At 39.6% G+C, this 21127-nt stretch overlaps 1 protein-coding gene across 2 annotated transcripts in view; it reads left to right on the plus strand.

Moving 5' to 3' along the window:
• The first annotated feature begins 920 nt into the window (after positions 1 to 920).
• Positions 921 to 21127, plus strand: part of SEC24A (SEC24 homolog A, COPII coat complex component) — a 64093-nt gene continuing 43886 nt past the window's right edge. Inside the window, exons 1-3 of one of the 2 annotated variants that reach the window (XM_079916827.1) lie at positions 921 to 1446; positions 16025 to 16507; positions 20490 to 20660. In XM_079916827.1, coding sequence (XP_079772953.1) covers positions 1350 to 1446; positions 16025 to 16507; positions 20490 to 20660 — 751 coding nt within the window. In that variant the 5' untranslated portion in view covers positions 921 to 1349. The remainder of the gene's footprint in view (positions 1447 to 16024; positions 16508 to 20489; positions 20661 to 21127) is intronic. The other variant, XM_079916828.1, reaches the window with a different exon arrangement.

Genomic DNA, 21127 nt, shown 5'->3' on the forward strand with positions numbered 1-21127 from the left:
TCTTACTGTTCATTTTTCAGGCATCACACAGCAGTTTAGTTCTTACTCTTTTTGCATGTAATATAACATTTCATAATAGGCATTTGATATTAAGTGAATTAAGTAAGATGTACTTCACCCTTCACCGGTTTTGAAACTGTTGTTATGACATTTTAATGAACAGTACAAATCTGCAGTCTAAAGAAGGGCTTGATCATCAGCTCAGAACAGGAAAACCTAAGTAAAATGAAGGTGGCTAAGATGACTACTGAGATCATTAATTATGTTGTCTAATCACTCCAGTTTCTACCTCCCTTTGGCCTCAAAAGTTAAAAAAAAATCTTCTACTTGTAAGAAAAAAAAAAGTCTCCTTGACTAGAAAGGAAGTTTGAATGTTGTACCTTACTGCAAACTCTTAGAAGAGGAAATAAAACTGCCATTTAAATATGCTGTTAATGAACTTTGGCGTGACTATGCTATATGAATCAGCGAGTTTCAAAATTAAAATGACTTCTGAATCCTCCGGTCAAAAAGCAAAGGCCTCCTCTTCGAGTTGATTACTCTGAACACATGTACATAATTAACCACTCCTTTTTTAAAAATCCCTTACAATTTACACCTGGAATATGATGATGAAATGTGAAATGAAATACTGCAACGAACATTAATCGGCTCAGCTACTCGGCACAGTCTCAGCAGAGGACGATGACGTCTGTCCTCCCAGGTAATCTTCACAAAAACTCGAGGAGAGGAACTGTCATTCCCACCCCACGAAAGCTTCCACTCAAACCCTGACTGCCCTCACATCCCGGCCGTGCCGGCTAGATGACGTTCATCACGGCGGGGATTTCCGTATCGGTGACACACGCCACTTCCGGCCGACGGTGAGAGTGACGTGGCAGGAGAGGCCGAGCTCCGTCCTTTGGCCCGGGACACCCGGAGCTGTCAGGTGGCTTCAGGGCAGCCCTGCGGGGAAAGAAGAGCTCACCTATACGGGCGGCAGCTGCAAGGCCGGAGGCGGAAGTGCCACGTGTCCCGATTGCGCCTGCGCGGCCGGGGGCTGACAGGCAGTTCCGGCCGGGGCCTCCCTACGTCTCTCTCCGCTTGGCTGCTGCCTACCAGCCCGGCGTTCTCGGCCCCACCGGCCCGACTTCCAAGCCTCAGCCCCCAGACCAAGCAGTCACCGCCGGCGGGCTAGGGAGAATGCGGCGCCATGCCTAGGGCTTCCTGCGCCGCCCTCTCTCTATCCCGCCTTCAGTTCTAAGTCGTTAGCCCCTTCCCTCCGCTTCCAGCAGTCGTCTTTCAACTCTCGGCTTGGCGCTGCCGCAGACGCCAACCAGCCCCTTCCAACCCCGATAAACATCGTCGTCATGTCCCAGCCCGGGATACCGGCCTCTGGCGGCGCCCCCATTGGCCTCCAGGCCCAGAACGGGGCCGCCCGGGCCTCGGGGTCTCCCTACACTAACGGTAAGTGCCGCCCGGGGGTGGGAGGTGGGGACGGGGCGCTGGGGACGGCAAAGTTTGGGCCCCGGCTCGAGCTGACCTTTGGTTGCTGCCGCCGTCTGAGGGGAGGGTGACTTTTCTGCCCGTGTCAGGAACGGCTGGAGGTGGGAGGCAGAGCCACGGACACCGCGGCTCGTCTTTGTTTTCCATATTTATTTATTTATTCTTTCGTTCAGCACACAGTCACTGAGCACTTGCTGTATGTAACGCCCTGGGTATACATGGGTGAAGAATACAGATTCGGTCCGTACCTCAGAACTGGCATACAAGGCTCATAGTGCCTGTTTATGTGCCTTTCCCCTCCTCGCCTCTTCACCCATGTCTTCTAGAGAGCAGAGTTTGGGGTCTGATTCATTTCGGTCCCGTCGGGCCTGCAGTGACGTGAGGGTCATACTCAGTGTGAATTTGCGGAGACGAATGGATGCTTGTGCTTTGGCGAGACCTCCTTAGGGCCTGCTTCATCTCTCCCTGAACCTTCCCCGAATTGTACTTAGGCCCCCTCGTTCAGTTTTTCAGCTTTAGAAGGGGAGATCTCCTGTTTGATTTCCAGAGGTCTTTACATCACTTGGAAAGTGGTTGGACACAAGTCTCTGAACCTCTGACCAGAGTGTACATGTGGCACTATAATTTGTCATTTGGTGTGAGGGTGTCTTCTAATTTTATACCCCTTCTAGGATTCTTTAAATTGTCGTGTGTTGTGATTTGCTAAGTTTATTATAATCGTTATAATAAAGACAGATTTTCTGCCAACAGTTTGCCAAGTTACCAATTTACTTATAAATCTTTGGTTCTTGGAAACAAAACTGGTAGAATAATATTAAAATGCTTAAGTTGTCCATTGGAATCTAAGATTGCTGTGACGTTCGAGAAAATAATCAATGACTAAAATAGCTAATTTACATTGTTTTTAGAGACTACTGTTTTCTTTACAAAGAAGGCTCTAAAAGACTTTTAAAAATGTCTATGAGTAGGCAGGTATGTAGGCAGAAGCAAGAATAAGTGGGGGTAAGCACTGAAATGGTGTTAAGTTGCATCAGTTGTTCTTTTTCAAATTTACGGTAACATTATGTAAACTACATTTTATTCTAGGCTCTTTAGTTACATTTTCACCGAGGATGAAATTATTTTAAGACATTTCACTTTAAGGTCAAAACTCTTAAGCAAGATGTCATATGACTGTGGCTTTTTCTTATAATCTATAAATTGCAGTTTTACATGAGCTTTAAATGGCAAATCTTGTAAATATGCATGTAAACTTATATGTAAGTATATTTTTGATAATTTTGAAATGTTAAAGCAATTTAGCCACTGTATGTACTGTGTTGGAGATGTTGTCACTATGTTGGTTTGATCCAGTCCAACAGACATTTGTTGCACACTTAAGTTCTGTCCTTAGGAATGTAAAAGAGAGTAAGAAAAGAGTCCCTGTATACAGGTTGCTCAGAGCCAATTCTGGAGTCAGATAGGGAAGGAAATCATAGGATTGCAAATATGTACCCCGACTTTTTAAAAAATATATATTTATTATTTATTTATTTATTTTTGGCTGTGTTGGATCTTTGTTGAGGCACGCAGGATCTTTCTTTGCTGTGTGCAGGCTCTTCGTTGCGGTGCTCGGGCTTCTCTCTAGTGTGGCATGCAGATTTTCTCTTCTGTAGTTGTGGCACGCAGGCTCCACAGCGTGTGGGCTCTGTAGTTGTGGCGTGTGGGTTCCAGAGCGTGTGGGCTCTTTAGTTTGCGGCACAAGGGCTCTAGTTGAGGCGCGTGAGCACAGTAATTGTGGCATGCAGGCTTAGTTGCCCCGCAACATGCGGGATCTTAGTTCCCTGACCAGGGATTGAATCTGAGTCCCCTGAATTGTAAGGTGGATTCTTTATCACTGGACCACCAGGGAAGTCCGTATCCCCCACTTTTTAAAAAATAAGTTTCAGGGGCTTCCCTGGTGGCGCAGTGGTTGAGAGTCCGCCTGCCGATGCAGGCAACACAGGTTCGTGCCCCGGTCCGGGAAGATCCCACATGCCGCGGAGCGGCTGGGCCCGTGAGCCATGGCCGCTGAGCCTGCGCGTCCGGAGCCTGTGCTCCGCAACGGGAGAGGCCACAACAGTGAGAGGCCCGCGTACCACAAAAAAAAAAAAAAAGTTTCAAGTGCATAACATTATAATTTGACATCTGTATACACTACAAAGTGATCACCACCACAAGTCTAGTTACCATCCATCACCATACACAGTTGGCCCTTTCACCCATTTCATCCATCTCCCAACCCCCTTCCCCTCTGGTAACCACTAATCTGATCTCTATATTGATGAGTTTTTGTTTTATTTTGTCTCTTCACTTGCTTTGTTTTTTTAGATTCGAAATATGAGTGAAATTATATGCTATTTGTCTTTGTCTGCTTATTTCACTTAGCATAGTACCTTCAAGTTCCATCCACGTTCTTGTAAATGGCAGGATTTCATTCTTTTTATGCATGAGTAATATTCCATTGTGTGTGTGCGTATTTATCACATCTTCTTTATCCATTCATCTGCTGATGGACACTTACGTTGTTTCCATATCTTGGCTGTTGTAAATAATGCTTCAGGGAACACGGGGGTACATATATCTGTCTGAATTAGTGTTTTTGTGTTCTTCAAATAATGCCCGGAAGTGGAATAGCTGGGTCATGTGGTATATACCCTTGTTAAGATATAATTTTGACATTCTTTTTATAAGCCCCATTTCTAAAGTTTTTTGAAAAAGTATTCTCAGTAAAATGGCTAATGTCCTGTATTGGGTTCCTTTATTGTTCATCCCACTAATAATAAAGAGAGTAGGGATGTGGTGGAGAATTGGAGGGGAGGATATTTCTCTAGAAGGTGAAAAAAAAGTTCAGTGCTGGAATCTAATTTTTTTGGTTAATTCTTTCTAGGCACTTATTGCTGTTTAAATATTCTATTGAATTCTCTTACGCTTCAGGTTTGATGTAGCTTGCTTAAATTACATATTACAGTCTAGTTGGATCTTTTGTTTTGTTTTTAGATTATAATCTAAAAGGTGACTGAGGAGTCACCTTTTTCACTTTTCTGTAACTTACTTTCATATTGTATAGTGTCATTATATTACAGGATGCCTCAATCTGGACATTTCTTTATGTGGTTGATTGTTACATTGCACTACAATCCAAAGTTTGTCTAGACAGGTTTTTCTAAGTCTCTGTGTAGATTTGTGTACACTTATTTCCTTTGTAGAAATTGATGGTGAAATTGCAAGACTACTTAAACTGGCAGATCTTCATCTGATTACCATGTAATAAGGGCTAAAGGCAAATCATTACTCCCACTTTTTAAAACAATTGTTTAATTTATTTATTTGTTTGCACAGGGTCTTAGTTGTGGCAGGCTAGCTCCTTAGTTGCAGCTCGAGGGCTCCTTAGTTGTGACATGCAAACTCCTAGTTGTGGCATGCACTTGGGGTCTAGTTCCCTGGCCAGGGATCGAACCCGGGCCCCCTGCATTGGGAGCACAGAGTCTTAACCATGGCGCCACCAGGGAAGTCCCATGCCTCCCACTTCTAATTAGCTTCCTTATTGACTATTTGAGTCAATTTGCCAAGGCAGTTAGAAACTATAGTTTTATTAATAGTATTTTTTTGTAATATTATGTAATATTCAACTTTTTCCCTTATAGATTAAGAGTGAGAAGGATATTCTACACCCTCTCTCCCACCCAGATTACCCTGTTATAAAATAATATTAGCTTTCCCTCTAGACTGTAAGTCCTATGAGGACAAGAATATCTGTTTTTGCACATCATCCTCTCTCCAGCAGACTCACACGGTTTCTAGCACATTTAAGGAATTACCAGTTTTATCGAATGAATATCTTAGAATTGGGTATTTTGCAGTTTAGTTCACTAAACACGTGTCAACTTGTTCATGATGAGATTTGAGCTCATTTTCAACTTCTTTTTTTTTCTGGTGAAATTTTCTGTGGATTTTTGTACAGTAGTATCTGCTAAAACACAGTAGAATATGGGGGGGGTTGGTCATCAGTTTAAATGCTAGACTTGTGCTCATCTCTCTATTTTAGGCATGACAGAAATGTAAATCTCTTTTAGTTTCACTATGAGGAAAACCGTATTTATGATGTTGTATTTTTCATATAGGAAGTCTTTAGTCGTGATCAAAGCATGTTGAGAATAAGATTGGCATGTGGTCTATAATACTGATTGTTGTGGCTGAGTTCCCTTTAATGTTTTCTGTGGGCACAGTAACTTTGGACTCTCATAAGACTCTTTGCATACCTCTAATAGAACTTACTGCATTGGGCTTCTGGTTAGTCTCTGCTGTTAGACTGGGAACTCCTGAAAGACATAAAATAGTAATAGTAAGCACTAACATTTACTGTTTACTTACTGTATGCCCAGTCACTGTGCTAGGTTGCATTATATGCATCATTTCATTTAATCCTCACAACAGCTCTATGATAAGAGAACTGTTAGGTTTACTGACCAGGAAACTGAGATGAGTGGTCAAGCAACTGGTTCAAGGTCACACAGCTAATACGTTGTGGAACCTAGATTTTAAACTAGGCAGTCTTATTTAACCACTGTTATTCAGCTTACCTGGTAGTTATGCCTGAATCAAGGATCAGAACCTTCTCTTTGGTTTCTTTATGTAGGTGGATACATATAATTAGAGTAAACATTTGCTGATATTTTTTGAGATTGCCACCTAGCTTAGTTTCCTTTGGATTGTAATTAATATATGACCTGACCTTCACTTTTGTTAGTATTGAGTCCATTTCTTTGCTGTTTCAGTATCACATTTCATAAACGTCTTGTAGACCCTGAAATTGCCCATACCCCCACTTTGATTCTTAATATTTGCTCTTCCTCTTTGATCGCTTTCTTAAAACCCGTATGTCTAGTGACTGACTCACAAGCTGTTTTCATGCAGTAGCATCCATTTGTTGTACTTACAGTTTCAATTGGTAACTTTTTAAGTGATCAGAATGTATTTTGATGTGTGAGATCTTTCCCCCCTTACCTTACTATTAAATTTATGTGAAAAGGTAGTTCATTCATTGTGTTCTTGTGACTGTTCAGTAGGCTTCCTTGAAGAAACTTGTAAAGTTAACCTTTATTTTGTATTCATTGAGATAGTGTATCAGAAGTATCTTTTAAGTTTTACATTCTAGATTTCATGAATAATAATATGTCAATCATTTTTATATGTCACTGGTTTCTAAAGTTCACAAAGTTCATTTTGAAGTATGTGAGGATCACCAGTACATGAAAATTTTACTAGTGTAAATTCTGGGATTCCATTGAGTCCTATAGAATAGGAATTTACAAAGGTAGAACCTAGTATCTCTTTGTTTTTGAAGCTGCTGTTTGGGTGATTGAGAAGCAATCACCTGCATCTATTTTTTTTTTTTCTTTTTTTTTTTTTGCGGTACGCGGGCCTCTCACTGTTGTGGCCTCTCCCGTTGCGGAGCACAGGCTCCGGACGCGCAGGCTCAGCGGCCATGGCTCACGGGCCCAGCCGCTCCGCGGCATGTGGGATCTTCCCGGACCGGGGCATGAACCCGTGTCCCCTGCATCGGCAGGTGGACTCTCAATCACTGCGCCACCAGGGAAGCCCCACCTGCATCTATTTTAATCTCTCATTTGTTTCTTTTCTACTGTTTCTAATTTGGCTTCTACTTCTATACATCCACCAAAACTGCCCTTAATAAGGCCACAAATGACTTCTTGGTTATTAAGTATGTAAAATATTTTTCTTTTAATTGCTATCTTTTAATTGCTCTCTTTTTCCTAAAATGTTGGTGTTCCTCAGAGCTTTCTGACCTGGTTCCCTTCTTCTTCTTTTTTTCTTAAAAAAAACAAAAAACAATAAACACAGTAAACATTTATTATTTCACATAGTTTCTGTGGCTGGCTCTTTTCTTACTCTGCACATACTCCCTGCATGATATTATTAATTCTCATGATAGCAAATATTGTACATATGCCAGTGAGTTCCAAAGTTATATAATAAGCTGAAACCCATATAGCTAGGTGTCTTTCTATTGGACATTTCCACTTGAATCTCTTGGTGACACCTAAAGTATGTTGAAAATAATTCTACATTCCCTCTTCACTTTGCTATTCCCTGCCTTCCCCAGTTCTTTTCTCCTCCTTCTGTCCCAGTGAATGGCACTGCCATCTACTGACTTGCACAGGTCAGAATCCTGGGAATCATCCTTGGTTCCTTCCCCACTTCAATTCCACATCAATTCGTATATTCAGTCTCCATATTCAATTCCACATCAAATTTCATTGGTTCAACTTCCTCTATCAGTTTTTTTTTTTTTTTGGCCACACTGCGTGGCTTTTGGAATCTTAGTTATATATACTATATACCATCTTAATAGGGGAAGGGGAGAGAGAGAAGGGTACTTATGGGAAAACAATTTTTAGGAAAGATAAATTGGTGCTTAGTAGCATAGATGGGAGACTTGATCATTTTGTGACAGGGTATGTTTAGGTGTGGTGTGGAGAATTATCATCTCAGGTAATGAGGCAGTCTTCTTTGGTTGCTCCTTGGGAGGAGATATATGACAACTTAATCCTTTTGAGTTCTTTTGGGAAGCTCTGCTTTTGGGCAGGTAAATGATTCCCAAAACTCATGCCCTGTACTCAAAATAATTTTTATGCCATGGTGGTATATTCTGGACCCCTTTAATGTCTCTGATCTATTATTTTGATGGGCTACATAATTTATTAATGACTTCAAAATAATACAATTAAAATCCATTTAGTGAAAACTTCATTACGTATTTACTACTACATTTCTAATGAACTATTGCAAGTTGATACATATAAAAATAAAAATTTCACATTATAAGTCACTCAAAATGGATCTATGATAATGACTACTACAAAGCAGTTTCTTTTGTATTTGTCTTTCTACTATTTGCATATTCTTTTCATTTTCTTCGTTGATATACTGTAAGACTTTTGCTTATTTTGTGCATTTTGTTGATACTTGGCTTTCACTTGGCTGCACTTGGCTTGAAGGCCTCTGGCATATTGGCCTGTGATAAAACAATAAATAAAAATACGAGAGTGGGCCATGAAATCTTGTGGCAATACAAGGTGTGAGATGTTGGTTTTTATCCAGATGACCCAAAATATGCTTATAAGTTAACTTTTTACAAATGTTTTCATTGATTCAAACACCTCTGTATTCCCACTGCTGCTGTTTAGTCAATTATTTCTTACCTGGATTACTGCTATAGACTCCAGTCTCTTCCAATCTCTGATCTCTCCTCCAATCCCCAAGAGGTTCTTTTATGTCCTAACCTCCTGTCTCACTTCAGTCACTTGACTCTGCGGTGCCATACTGATTTTTCAGACTGCCCTTTCATGGCCACAGGTGATTGCACATGTTGTTCCTTTTTCTGGGAACACCCTTGACAGTCCTTTTCCTGGGGCTAACTCCTGTTATCTCTTAAGATTTCACTCTGTTTTGTCCCTGCCTGGTTATATGTCTTCCTGTTTGGACTATAGCTACTTGAGGGCAGGGATGGAGTGGACCTTACTCACCTTGTATCCTCAGTAGATATTTAGTAAAATCTGTCTTTTCAATTAGTCAATGAATGGAGTGTTCCTAACCATTTGTAATAAAATGAATGATTAGCCTAAATATAGTGTTGACAATAAAATTAATTAATAGTCTAAGATCTAAGAAAGAAATGAAAATTTTATTCCACCTAACCTGAGGATTATAACCTGGAAGACAGTCGTTTAGAGAGCTCTGAGGAATATTCCACCTGTTAGAGGTCAAAGTACAGTTATATACCTTTTTGTGACAAAGGAGTATACATCAAATCACGTACAGTTTACATAATCCAGATCTGGATGTACAAAGCTAGTAGTAGAGTGTTCTTGGCAGAGTAAAAAGTGAAGAACCCTACAGTAGAAGCATTTTTAAGCTTGTTGAAGGAACGTTAAGAAGGTGGATGTGGCTGGAGCTGAGCAGAGAGGAAGAGTAGGAAGTTCTTTGAATAGCTTGCTAGTAATGGCCTTTGGCCATTAAAACAGAGTAATTGATTACTCTGTTCACATAGTGACCTTACCATAATCAGTTACTAAACTCAAAGAATTGGTGTTCCATTATACAGACAGGGCTTTCAGTCTCTAGTGGAAATTATTCATTAAGCCATTTTGGATTATATGATAAACTGTTATAAGGTAGAATTGTAAAGGTATGTGTTTATTTGGAACTGCAAATCTGCTCCAAGTCGGCTTAAATACAGCCTGCATAGACATCTTTCCAAAGTTAGAGATATCAGATAAAAAGACCCCTTGGCCTATACAGATGAACAGATATTATTCACTAATAGCAAAGTCAAATTAGGATGGAAACAGCCTAATAAGAGAAGAACCATGCATAATTAATACAACAAAGATAGAACTAATGAATCTGTGGTTCAAGACATTGGCTTACTGTCTGAGTTGACATAGTCTATGTTAAACCTAATCTTAAAGAAAAATTGAACTTTATATTAAAATTTGCTTAAAGAACAAGTGAAAAACAAATAGAATCAGAAAACTACAGGCTACTTACTTCCAGATCAGAAAGAACATATGTATTATCCTGGCACTGTTTCATTAAAATAAAATGAATGTTCAATATTTAAAAAAAAGAAAGTCGGAAATGAGACCAGAAAGGAGGCCAGGGACATAGAGGATGTTATAAGCTAAGATAAAGACTTTGAAAGTTTTGAGTAGGAAGTTGATATGATCCATGTTTTAAAAGGTAATAGGATGTGTAGGAAATAAATCATAGAGGGATAAAGGAGGATGCAAACGTATCAGTTGGTCACGGGCTTTCAGACTTTGACTATAATCTACAATAAGAAATATTTTAATGACCCAGTATATATATTCATATATGTATGTATTTGTAATGAAACCTCACAGTACTTGCCTTATTACATATAATGTCCTGCGATATTTTTCATTCTTAACTATGTTCTTTTTCATTACTAAAAAGATAGTTTGTAACCCATTGATATTTTCCATTCTTCTTTTAAAATTAATTAATTTTATTTTTTGGCTGCATTGGGTCTTCATTGCTGCGTGCAGGGTTTCTCTAGTTGCGGTTAGCAGGGGCTACTTTTCATTGCGGTGTGCCTGCTTCTCAATGCAGTGGCTTCTCTTGTTACGGAGCACGGGCTCTAGGCGCTTGGGCTTCAGTAGTTGTGGCCTGTGGGCTCAGTATTTGTGGCTCATGGGCTCTAGAGCACAGGTTCAGTAGTTGTGGTGCATGGGCTTAGTTGCTTTGTGGCATGTGGGATCTTCCTGGACCAGGGCTCAAACCCGTGTCCCCTGCATTGGCAGGTGGATTCTTAACCACTGCACCACCAGGGAAGTCCGATATTTTCCATTCTTAACTATCTTTTTTTTTTTTTTTAACTAGCTTCATTCACTTTATTTTTCTCATAGAAAACTATGTGGTGGCTACAGCTTGAGCCTGTGTCCTCTGCATGGAAACTCTGGTGTGGGTCTTTACAAGATGGTCAGTGAATTCCTGATACGGAGACTTGGTGAACACCGTCTCTTTCCAGAGATCAGAAGTGAGATAACTGTAGGTCTTGGAAATGCCATCAAAAGTGGCCTTGGTCGGCTTCCCTGGTGGCGCAGTGGTTGAGAGTCCGCCTGCCGATGCAGGGGACACGCGTACGTGCCCCGGTCTGGGAAGATCCCACATGCTGCGGAGCGGCTGGGCCCGTGAGCCATGGCCGCTGAGCCTGCGCGTCCGGAGCCTGTGCTCCGCAACGGGAGAGGCCACAACAGTGAGAGGCCCACGTACCGCAAAAAGAAAAAAAAAAAAAAGAAGTGGCTTTGGTGAAGTTGCCCAGGGTGGCGGTGCAGCCCCTGGCAGAGGTGTAGCAGTCATCAGTTCCAGCCATCATCAGTAGCTTCTTGGGCACAGGACTGAGAGGATGCCATTGCACCTGGGGGCAGGGATGAAGTGCACCAGCGCAGAGCCACAGCGGCCAGTCACCTTGCAAGGGCTAGTATGGGGCTTGCCAATCTTGTTCCCCCAGTAGCCTCACTGCACGGGAACGATGGAGAGCTTGGCCAGAATGATGGTCCCACAGATGGCATTACTAAAAAGATAGTTTGTAACTCATTGATTTCATAACTCATTAATTAATTGTATCCACTGTTTGAAACAGTGTTAATGTACTATGACAAAGCATCCTTGTACAATGAGAACATTTGTAGAGACTCATATGTAAGGTGACTTCTTTTTTGAGAAATAATTTTTGAGGAAAATGTCACCTTATAATTGGACATTTATGGTGCTTTGAATAATAGATACCCTTTTAACTACTTAGAAGTGAAAATAAATGTTCTATTCATAGTATTTACAAACTACAAAATCCCTAACAACAAGTTAACCAAATTTAATTAATTAATTTTTAAGTTTAAAAAAATTATTTTACTTTATTTATTTTTGGCTGTGCTGGGTCTTCGTTGCTGTGCACAGGCTTTCTCTAGTTGTGGCAAGTGGGGGCTACTCTTTGTTGCAGTGCGCTGGCTTCTCATTGTGGTGGTTTCTCTTGTTGCAGAGCACAGGCTCTAGGCACACGGGCTCGCGGGCTCTAGAGCGCAGGCTCAGTAGTTGTGGCACATGGGTTTAGTTGCTGGACCAGGGACACCAGGGACACCAGATCTTCCTGGACCAGGGACACCAGGGAACCCGTGTCTCCTGCATTGGCAGGCGGATTCTTAACCACTGCGCCACCAGGGAAGCCCCTAAATTTAATTTAAATAAGGTATAAGACATCTTTACGAAAAAAGCATGAAATATAATTGGAAGATATAAAACAAGTTTTGAATAAATGGAGAGATATATACCATGTTTATGGTAGAAAGGAAGTTGTTTTTGTTTTTGTTTCTTTCCAGCTGTGCTGCATGGCTTGTGGGATCTTAGTTCCCTGACCAGGGATTGAACCCTGGCCCTCGGCAGTGAAAGTGCAGAGTCCTAACCACTGGACCGCCAGGGAATTCCTGAAAGATTTTCTATCATAAAATGTCAAACAATCCAAAATGAATATATAAATCAAATGTAATTCCTATTGACATTTTACTTTTTTTGTGTGGGAGACTGCATAAACTAGTCTTATATTTTTGTGTATGTCTGAAAATTTTCATAATAAAAAGGTTTATAAGAAAGATACCATACTTACCTCTCTATAACTTCCCTTTTTTCTCTTAGTATTCTTTTTTTTTTCTTTTTTTGCCATACGCAGGCCTCTCACTGTTGCGGCCTCTCCCATTGCGGAGCACAGGCTCCGGACGCACAGGCTCAGCGGCCATGGCTCACGGGCCTAGCCGCTCTGCGGCATGTGGGATCTTCCTGGACCGGGGCACGAACCCGTGTCCCCTGCATCAGCAGGTGGACTCTCAACAACTGCGCCACCAGGGAAGCCCTCTCTTAGTATTCTTTTTGTAATTTATTTCAGTTGGTAGATGTACATCTGGTTTATTCATTTTATTGATAATTAGCCCATTGTGTGACTAATCTACAATTTATTTATTCAGTCTCCTGCTGATGGATATTTAATTTGTTTCCAATTTTCCATTATTATAAACATTGCTGCAACTAACACATATGGATCTATTTCTTTTGTCCTGGAAGGATACCTGTTTTTTTTTTTTTTTGCAGAGCAATGCGTATAGACTCTCTCTCCCCAGCTACATATTACTTATGTGTGTATGCTTTTGTAGGCCTCCTAATCCTACCTCTCTCTATATGTGCATATGCTTATGTATGTTTGTATAAGTATTGTGTAATTTATGAAACGATTCAAATTAGGCTGATGATATTTGTACATTGCTTGCATGGATTGAGGGGGTATGATTGGAAGATACGTATTTTCTTTTTATACCTTTTGAATGTAAAAAGTCCAAAGAAATTAGGTTTGTATGCGTGCCATCTTTTGAAAAATATTCATCTTATTTCTTTTCATTGTTTAGTTTTATGGGCAAAAATGACAGCATATTCCTTAGAAGTGGTGATTCTAGAGATTAATATTTTTTAATTAATTAATTAATTTTTGGCTGTGTTGGGTCTTCATTTCTGTGTGAGGGCTTTCTCCAGTTGTGGCAAGCGGGGACCACTCTTCATCGCGGTGCACGGGCCTCTCACTGTCACAGCCTCTCCCGTTGTGGAGCACAGGCTCCAGACGCGCAGGCTCAGTAATTGTGGCTCACGGGCTTAGTTGCTCCGCGGCATGTGGGATCTTCCAAGACGAAGGCTCGAACCCGTGTCCCCTGCATTGGCAGGCAGATTCCTAACCACTGCGCCACCAGGGAAGCCCTAGAGATTAATTTTTTAATAACAGCTTTAAAATGTACAGGTCAATGATTTTTAGTGTATTCACTGAAAATTGCAACCATCACTACAATCAGTTTTAAAATATCTTTATCACCCCCAAAAAAGAAACCCCATACCCATTAGCAGTTACTACCCATTCCCTCCTTCCAGCTGTTGTAACCACAAATCTACCTCTGTGTTTGTGGGTTTTCCTGTTCTGAACATTTTATATAAATGTTTTATACAGTGTATGATCTTTTGTGACTAATGCCTTTCAGTTAGTATAAAGTTGGGACTTCCCTGGTGGTCCAGTGGTTAAGAATCCGTCTTGCAATGCAGGGGACGCCGGTTAGATCCCTGGTTGGAAAACTAAGATCCCACGTGCCGCGAGGCAGCTAAGCCTGTGAGCCACAACTACTGAGCCCACACCCACAGCTAGAGAGCCTGTGTGCTGCAACTACAGAGCCCACACGCTCTGGAGCCCGTGTGCCACAACTAGAGAGAAGCCCGTGCACTGCAATGAGGAGCCCATGTGCCACAATGAAGGATCCCACGAGCCACAACTAAGACCTGATGCAATAAATAAATAAACAAACATAAAATGTTAAAAAAACACTAATAATCTCAATAGTCTTTAAAAAAATAAAGTTTTCAAGGTTCATCTGTATTATAGCATGTCATCAGTACTTCGTTCCTTTTTATGACCAAATAATATACCATTGTATGGTTATGCCTCTTTTGTTTATCTGTTCATTAGTTGATGGACATTTGGGTTGTTTCTCCTTTTTGGATATTACAAATAATGATGTTATGAACATTTGTGTACAAGGTTTTATGCAGACTAGGAGTGGAATTGCTGGATTACATAACTATATTTAACATTTGAAGAACTGCCAAACTATTTTCCAATGTAGTTGTACCGTTTTACATTTCCACTAGCAATGTATGAGCTTTCCAGTTTCTCCACATCCTTGTCAACAGTTGTCACTTTCCAGCTTTTTCTTTATAACCGTCCGAGTTGGTGTGAGTGGTATCTCACTGTTTTTTTTTTTTTTCTTGGCTGCGTTGGGTCTTTGTTGCTGCGCGTGGGCTTTCTCTAGTTGTAGTGAGTGGGAGCTACTCTTCGTTGTGGTGTGCAGGCTTCTCGTTGCAATGGCTTCTCTTGTTGTGGAGCACGGGCTCTAGGTGTGCCAGCTTCAGTAGTTGCAGCATGTGGGCTTCAGTAGTTGTGGCTCGTGGGGTCTAGAGCACAGGCTCAGTAGTTGTGGTGCACAGGCTTAGTTGCTCTGTGGCATGTTGGATCTTCCTGGACCAGGGATCGAACCCATGTCCCCTGCATTGGCAGGCGGATTCTTAACCACTGCGCCACCCTCATTGTGGTTTTGATTTGCAGTTCTCTAATGACTAATAATGTTGAACATTTTTGCATGTGCTTACTGGCCATTTGTTTACCTCTTTGGAAATATATTTGAATGCTATTTAAAGCCTTTGCTCATTTTTTTAAACATTTTTATTGGCGTATAATTGCTACGCAATGGTGTGTTAGTTTCTGCTTTATAACAAAGTGAATCAGCCATACATACACATATATCCCCATATCTCCTCCCTCTTCCGTCTCCCTCCCATCCTTCCTATCCCACCCCTCTAGGTGGTCACAAAGCACCGAGCTGATCTCCCTGTGTTATGTGGCTGCTTCCCACTAGCTATTGATTTTACATTTGGTAGTGTATATATGTCCACGCCACTCTCTCACTTTGTCCCAGCTTACCCTTCCCCCTTCCCTTGTCCTCAAGTCCATTCTCTACATCTGCGTCTTTATTCCTCTCCTGCCCCTAGGTTCATCAGAACAATTTTTTTCTTTTTTCTTTTATATTCCATATATATGTGTTAGCATACGGTATTTGTTTTTCTCTTTCTGGCTTACTTCACTCTGTATGACAGATTGTAGGTCCATCCACCTCACTACAAATAACTCAATTTTGTTTCTTTTTATGGCTGAGTAATATTCCATTGTATATATGTGCCACATCTTCTGTATCCATTCATCTGTTCTTTGGTCATTTTTAATTAGGTTATTTGTCTTTTCATTGTTGGGTTGTAAGAGCACCATATGTTTTACTGTATTTTTTAAAGTATTGCTTTATTTGTTTGTAAAACTAATTTTTCCTCCTCTTATTGGAAGGTCCTGTCCAAAATGCACTGATGTCTTCACAAGTGTCAGTGAGCCAAGGATATAATTCTCAGCTTCCAGAATCCTACCCTCATCTAATACCAGCAAAGACTTTGAATCCAGTCTCTGGACAGTCTAACTCTGGTGGTTCCCAGACTGTTTCTCCACTAAGTAATTATCAGGGACCTGGACAGACTGTTTATAGACCATCTGTGGCTTCTAATCCAGTGACACCTTCACTCCGTAGTGGTCCTGTTCCCCAAATGCCACTACCTACTTCTCAGAACCCAGCTGCTACACCAATGCCTTCTGGTAGCTTTCTTCCTGGAGCCAACATACCACCACCCTTGAATTGGCAATATAACTATTCGTCACAGACAAACCATTGTCCTCGTGCGTCATCCCAACCGACCATGTCTGGGAATGCAAATTTGACAAGTCCTCAATATGTTTCTTCTGGAGATGCTTCACTTCAAAACAACTTCATAAAATCAGGTAGAGTTCTTACAGGACTGCTTAAAATGTAGAGATGGGAAAATTTTGCTTGTTTAAATGTTTTTAAATGACTATTTCAACCTTAAAATCATATGGAAGGCTATTGATTTTTTTGATCATTGTTAATCTTTAAGTAGATTACTTCTGTAACCTTTGGGTCAACTTAAAATCATGATTGTTCCTGCTTTGCTTCTTTCCTTTGAAGGTATCCTCTGAATTTCTTTGAGTCACCCATGATATTTCAGGGTTTCAGGTATGCATGCAGAACCACTTAAGTACTGGCCATTACTTTTATTAATGGGTTTCCATCTTGTATTCTAGGGAAGCTTAATCCCTGTGGTCTCTCTTTGGACTTGATCTAAGGCTTGTCTTGTCTATTTGTTATGGCATGGACAATTTTTGGCTCCAGAAACCAGAGAATCCGGAGGGGCAGGTGAAAACAGACAGTACTTTTGGAGTGAGGAGTATTATTGAGCACATCTGTGATCAGAAAGCAGTGCACAGAGATTTATCTCTGTTTTTTTTTAGGCGTTTTATAACTTTAGTTCCTACATTCAGGTGTTTGATCAATTTTGAGTTAATTTTTGTGTGGTGTTAGTAGGTAGGGATTCAGCTTCATTCTTGTGCATGTGGATATACAGTTGTCCCAGGACTATTTGATGGAAAGACTGTTCTTCCTCCCATTGAATGATCTTGACACCCTTGTTGAAAATCAGTTGATCATAAATGTAGGGTTTATTTCTGTACTCTGAATTCTGTTCCATTGATCTATATGTGTATTTTTATACTAGTACCAAACATCTTGATTAGCGTAGCTTTGTAGTAAGGTTTGAATTGTAAAGATTGACCCCTCCACCTTTTTAGGTTTTTTTTCAAGATTGTTTTGGCTGTCCTAGGTCCCTTGCATTTCCATAAGAATTTTAGGATTAGCTTGTCAATTTTTGCAATAAAAAGACAGCTGTGATTTTGATAGGGATTGTGCTGAATCTGTACATCAATTTGGGAAGAAAGCTATATACTCTTGGACTGACTTTGATCATTTTATTTTTTACCCTCAGTGCTTGGTCATATACAGTTCAAAAGTAGGTTCATTTAACCGTTTCACTATTCCCTTTTTTATATTAAAATTTGTCTTAAACACTTATCAACATTAATAGTGTTACTTTGAAAAGCATTTCAGATTCTGTATTAGGATCTGCAGGTTGATTATGCTCAGGAGACATCCTCAAGGAAATGAACTAGTAAAAGTTTCCAAGTGTAATAGTAATATCAGTCATTACCTTTTTATATTCATATGTATTTCTGCATCTAGATACTACATGCACTTCATCAGTTTTGTAGTTTGTTAACTGCTGAAACTATTTTTCTTAGCCTCTTGACTAGCCACTGGCCCTGGTGAATGCATTTTGGACTTGTAAAGATTAAGCCTGCTTCTAGAAACTTAGTTTCTTTGGAGAGATCTTCTGATCCATAATTGTTAGACCTAAAATCCTTCTAATTACTCTTATTCTTATTCATTTGACACCATGAGTGAGCATCAATCGCTTGAAGTTAATGAACATTCACTTCTTTTTTAAGGTAACATTTATTATATAGAATTTTAGGTAACATTTTAGGTAACATTTTTAGGTAACATTTATATAGGTATCATTTACTGAATGTTTGTTATTTTCCAACACTTTACCAAACTTTAATGTGTTTTATCTTATTTAATCTTTACAGTAGTACGTTTTACAGATAAGGAATGTGAGGCTTGAATAATTTTCCCAAAGCCACAAGAAAATAGGTTGGGAAAAGGTACTATTTAAAATTAGGTGTAGCCTCTCATTAAAAAGCACGTGATCAATAATCTGAAATATTTTTTTGGCTATAACAGAAGCCCTCAGGTAGAGCACCTTGATTACAGCACAGGTGTGGTGAAAGAGACATAAGGAAGTGCCAAAACTTATGAAGGTTTCTATATAAAAGAAGGGGAAAGAAAGATACATAAACTAATAAAATGAACCTACAAGGGATGTATGACTCCCTTCTCTTTTCTTAATGAGAACTCTAAAAAACTTCCCCAGTTTTTACCTCTGTTTTTTCATCATTGTTAGTAGGTGCCTGATTGTCTGATCTCAGAACTGTATCTAGGAATTTCCTTGGTGGTCCAGTGGTTGGGACTTCGCCTTCCAAAGCAGGGGGTGCCAGTTCGATCCCTGGTCAGGGAGCTAAGATCCCACATTCCTTGCGGCCAAAAAACCAAAAAACCCCATAAAACAGAAGCAATATTGTAACAGATTCAATAAAGACTTTAAAAATGGTCCACATCAAAAAAATCTAAAAAAAAAAAACTGTATCTAAGTTATGCAAATTTCTAATTCACGTATTAAAATTCTCTGACTTTTTTTTTCTAATGGGACACCTTTTAGCATGTAATTAGTTTTAGGGATCTCAGAAGGCAGATTCTGAAACTCTAACTATTAGTGTTCTAAATAAGAGTCATTCAACTTGAAAAAATAATGTCTATTTTATGAAATGTAGCCTATTCTGGATTCAACAATATTCCTCTTAAAGCTGTGAAAAATCTCTATCAGCTCACTTGTATTCTGTTAAACATTAGGTTGTTACATCTTTGTGGCCAGATGTATCAAACATTCTTATTCATGCTGAGTTGCAAATGTACCTTGCCCTTTTGTTCCTTTGACTTGTCTCTATTGCCATAGATACGTATGGGTGCTTCTTTGATAAGGGAGTTACATGGCAGTAATCTTTGTCTTCACCTTTGACAACAGGGCACTGATTAGTCTTGTTGGGAGATCATTTTTCAATTTGGCCCTGGAGAATTTGAACAGTATTGAAGAAACATAATGAAATTTTTCATATTTAGGTATCTTTATTCCTTTGATTTTACAAAATACAGGGTTTTACAAAATACAGGTAGAATATATTATATGTAAAATTTATTACCTATTTCACTTACAAATTCAGAGGATTAAAAGTCTTGTAATGAAAAATTAAATCACATGTATTTTATCAGTAGTATTATCAGTAGTATTTTATCTACTTTATAGACTTTGTTCCTCCTCTTTAGCAAATGAGAAGGTGGAAGCAGTATTATTGATTTGAATGAACAGGTGGTTGTGGGTTTTGGAATTTTCCATGTCACACAGAAGAATTTCCCCAAGGGTAACTGACAATGTTTTTACAGTAGTCAGAACTTACTGTCCTAATAGAAAATTGGTGAAATTGAGGCAGTGAGATGCTGGTAGATACAAGGACAAATACCATGTCATTTCTTAGTTTTGTTTGATGGGTACTTTTAAACCTCTTGGATATCAGTGTTTCATAAGGTTTATACGTAAACTTTGGATCATTTCCTGATTTTTAAGCCTAGGGAGTGTTCTTAATATAGTATTTAAGCAATTATTGAAAGTAAACTACTTTTAATTATTATTAGGTAAACACTGAACAGTGTACACATTTATTATCTATTTTAACAGGTTATACCCCCAATAAAAATGAAGCAAAATGAAATAAAACTTGGAAAATTTAGGATAACCACAATAGTTTGTAGTTTTAGAAAGCTAACTCTAAACCTAATTGATGATAGTGAATGGACTATATTGATAGGTATTCATAAACTTTTATTAATGTTAATTTCTACTGGAATATTTGATGTGGCCTGTTGAAACTGACCAGTTAATGAAAAATTAATCAATAAACAGGGCATTGTATCTACTGTATAAGTGATTTGATGCTGACTTTATATTTATACTGCTCTAATAATCGACAGGTAAGAATTATGGTAGGAGAGACTTGGAAATGTGTAAAGTATGCATATAAATTAGAAAATCATTCATCTGGGAGGTTAACTTATTTCTAGTAATTTTTGGTTTGTAGTTGAAATATAGATTTGGAAGTTACTTAGATTCGGTAAAAGGCCGTTTTGGCATTTTTCTTAAGTTCTTAAGTGTCATGTGAAAAACCACTGTTTCCATAGGATCTGCACCCCCCTTAGTGAATCCACCTCTGCCTACCACTTTTCAACCAGGAACTCCTCTTGGGCCCCCTCCAACTGGAGCACCACCTCCAGTGAGGGCCCTTACGCCTCAGAAATCAACACATAGAGCTGTGCCCCAGCCCACCTTTAATTCAGCTAGCAACCAAGAAGGTAAGCAAGACAAAAACCAAGTCGCGTCCTAAAGTTTTGACTCAGGGTGGAAAGATGAATATTATCTGAATTCCGTGCATTCAAGTCATATTCTAACAGAAAATCTAGTTTTTTTGGTTAGGGATGCGCCTCAGGAATTTAGAGTTTAAAAAAGTTTCTCGGTATTCCACTGCCCCATTCTGGGCTGTGGAATAGCTTTTGGGATCACTGTTGACTTTTTTTGTTGCTGTGCAGATTTTAAAAATCGTGGCTATAAAGTTACATGTCTTTTGGGAGAGGGAGGCGAGAGAGGAAATTTTGCTTTTCTGGACATGATGTTAGAACTATCCTTTTAATACATTAGCCCTTTTTTATGAAGCAGTATTTTGCTTGCCACTCTTACTGTAAATGTAACAAATATTTATGAGCCTAAATAAAAAGTCAAATATACAAACATTTTGATGTTTTATAATTTTAAAGCATTGTCT

This window comes from Stenella coeruleoalba (assembly GCF_951394435.1).
Source record: "Stenella coeruleoalba genome assembly, chromosome: 3".
Taxonomy (NCBI): domain Eukaryota; kingdom Metazoa; phylum Chordata; class Mammalia; order Artiodactyla; family Delphinidae; genus Stenella; species Stenella coeruleoalba.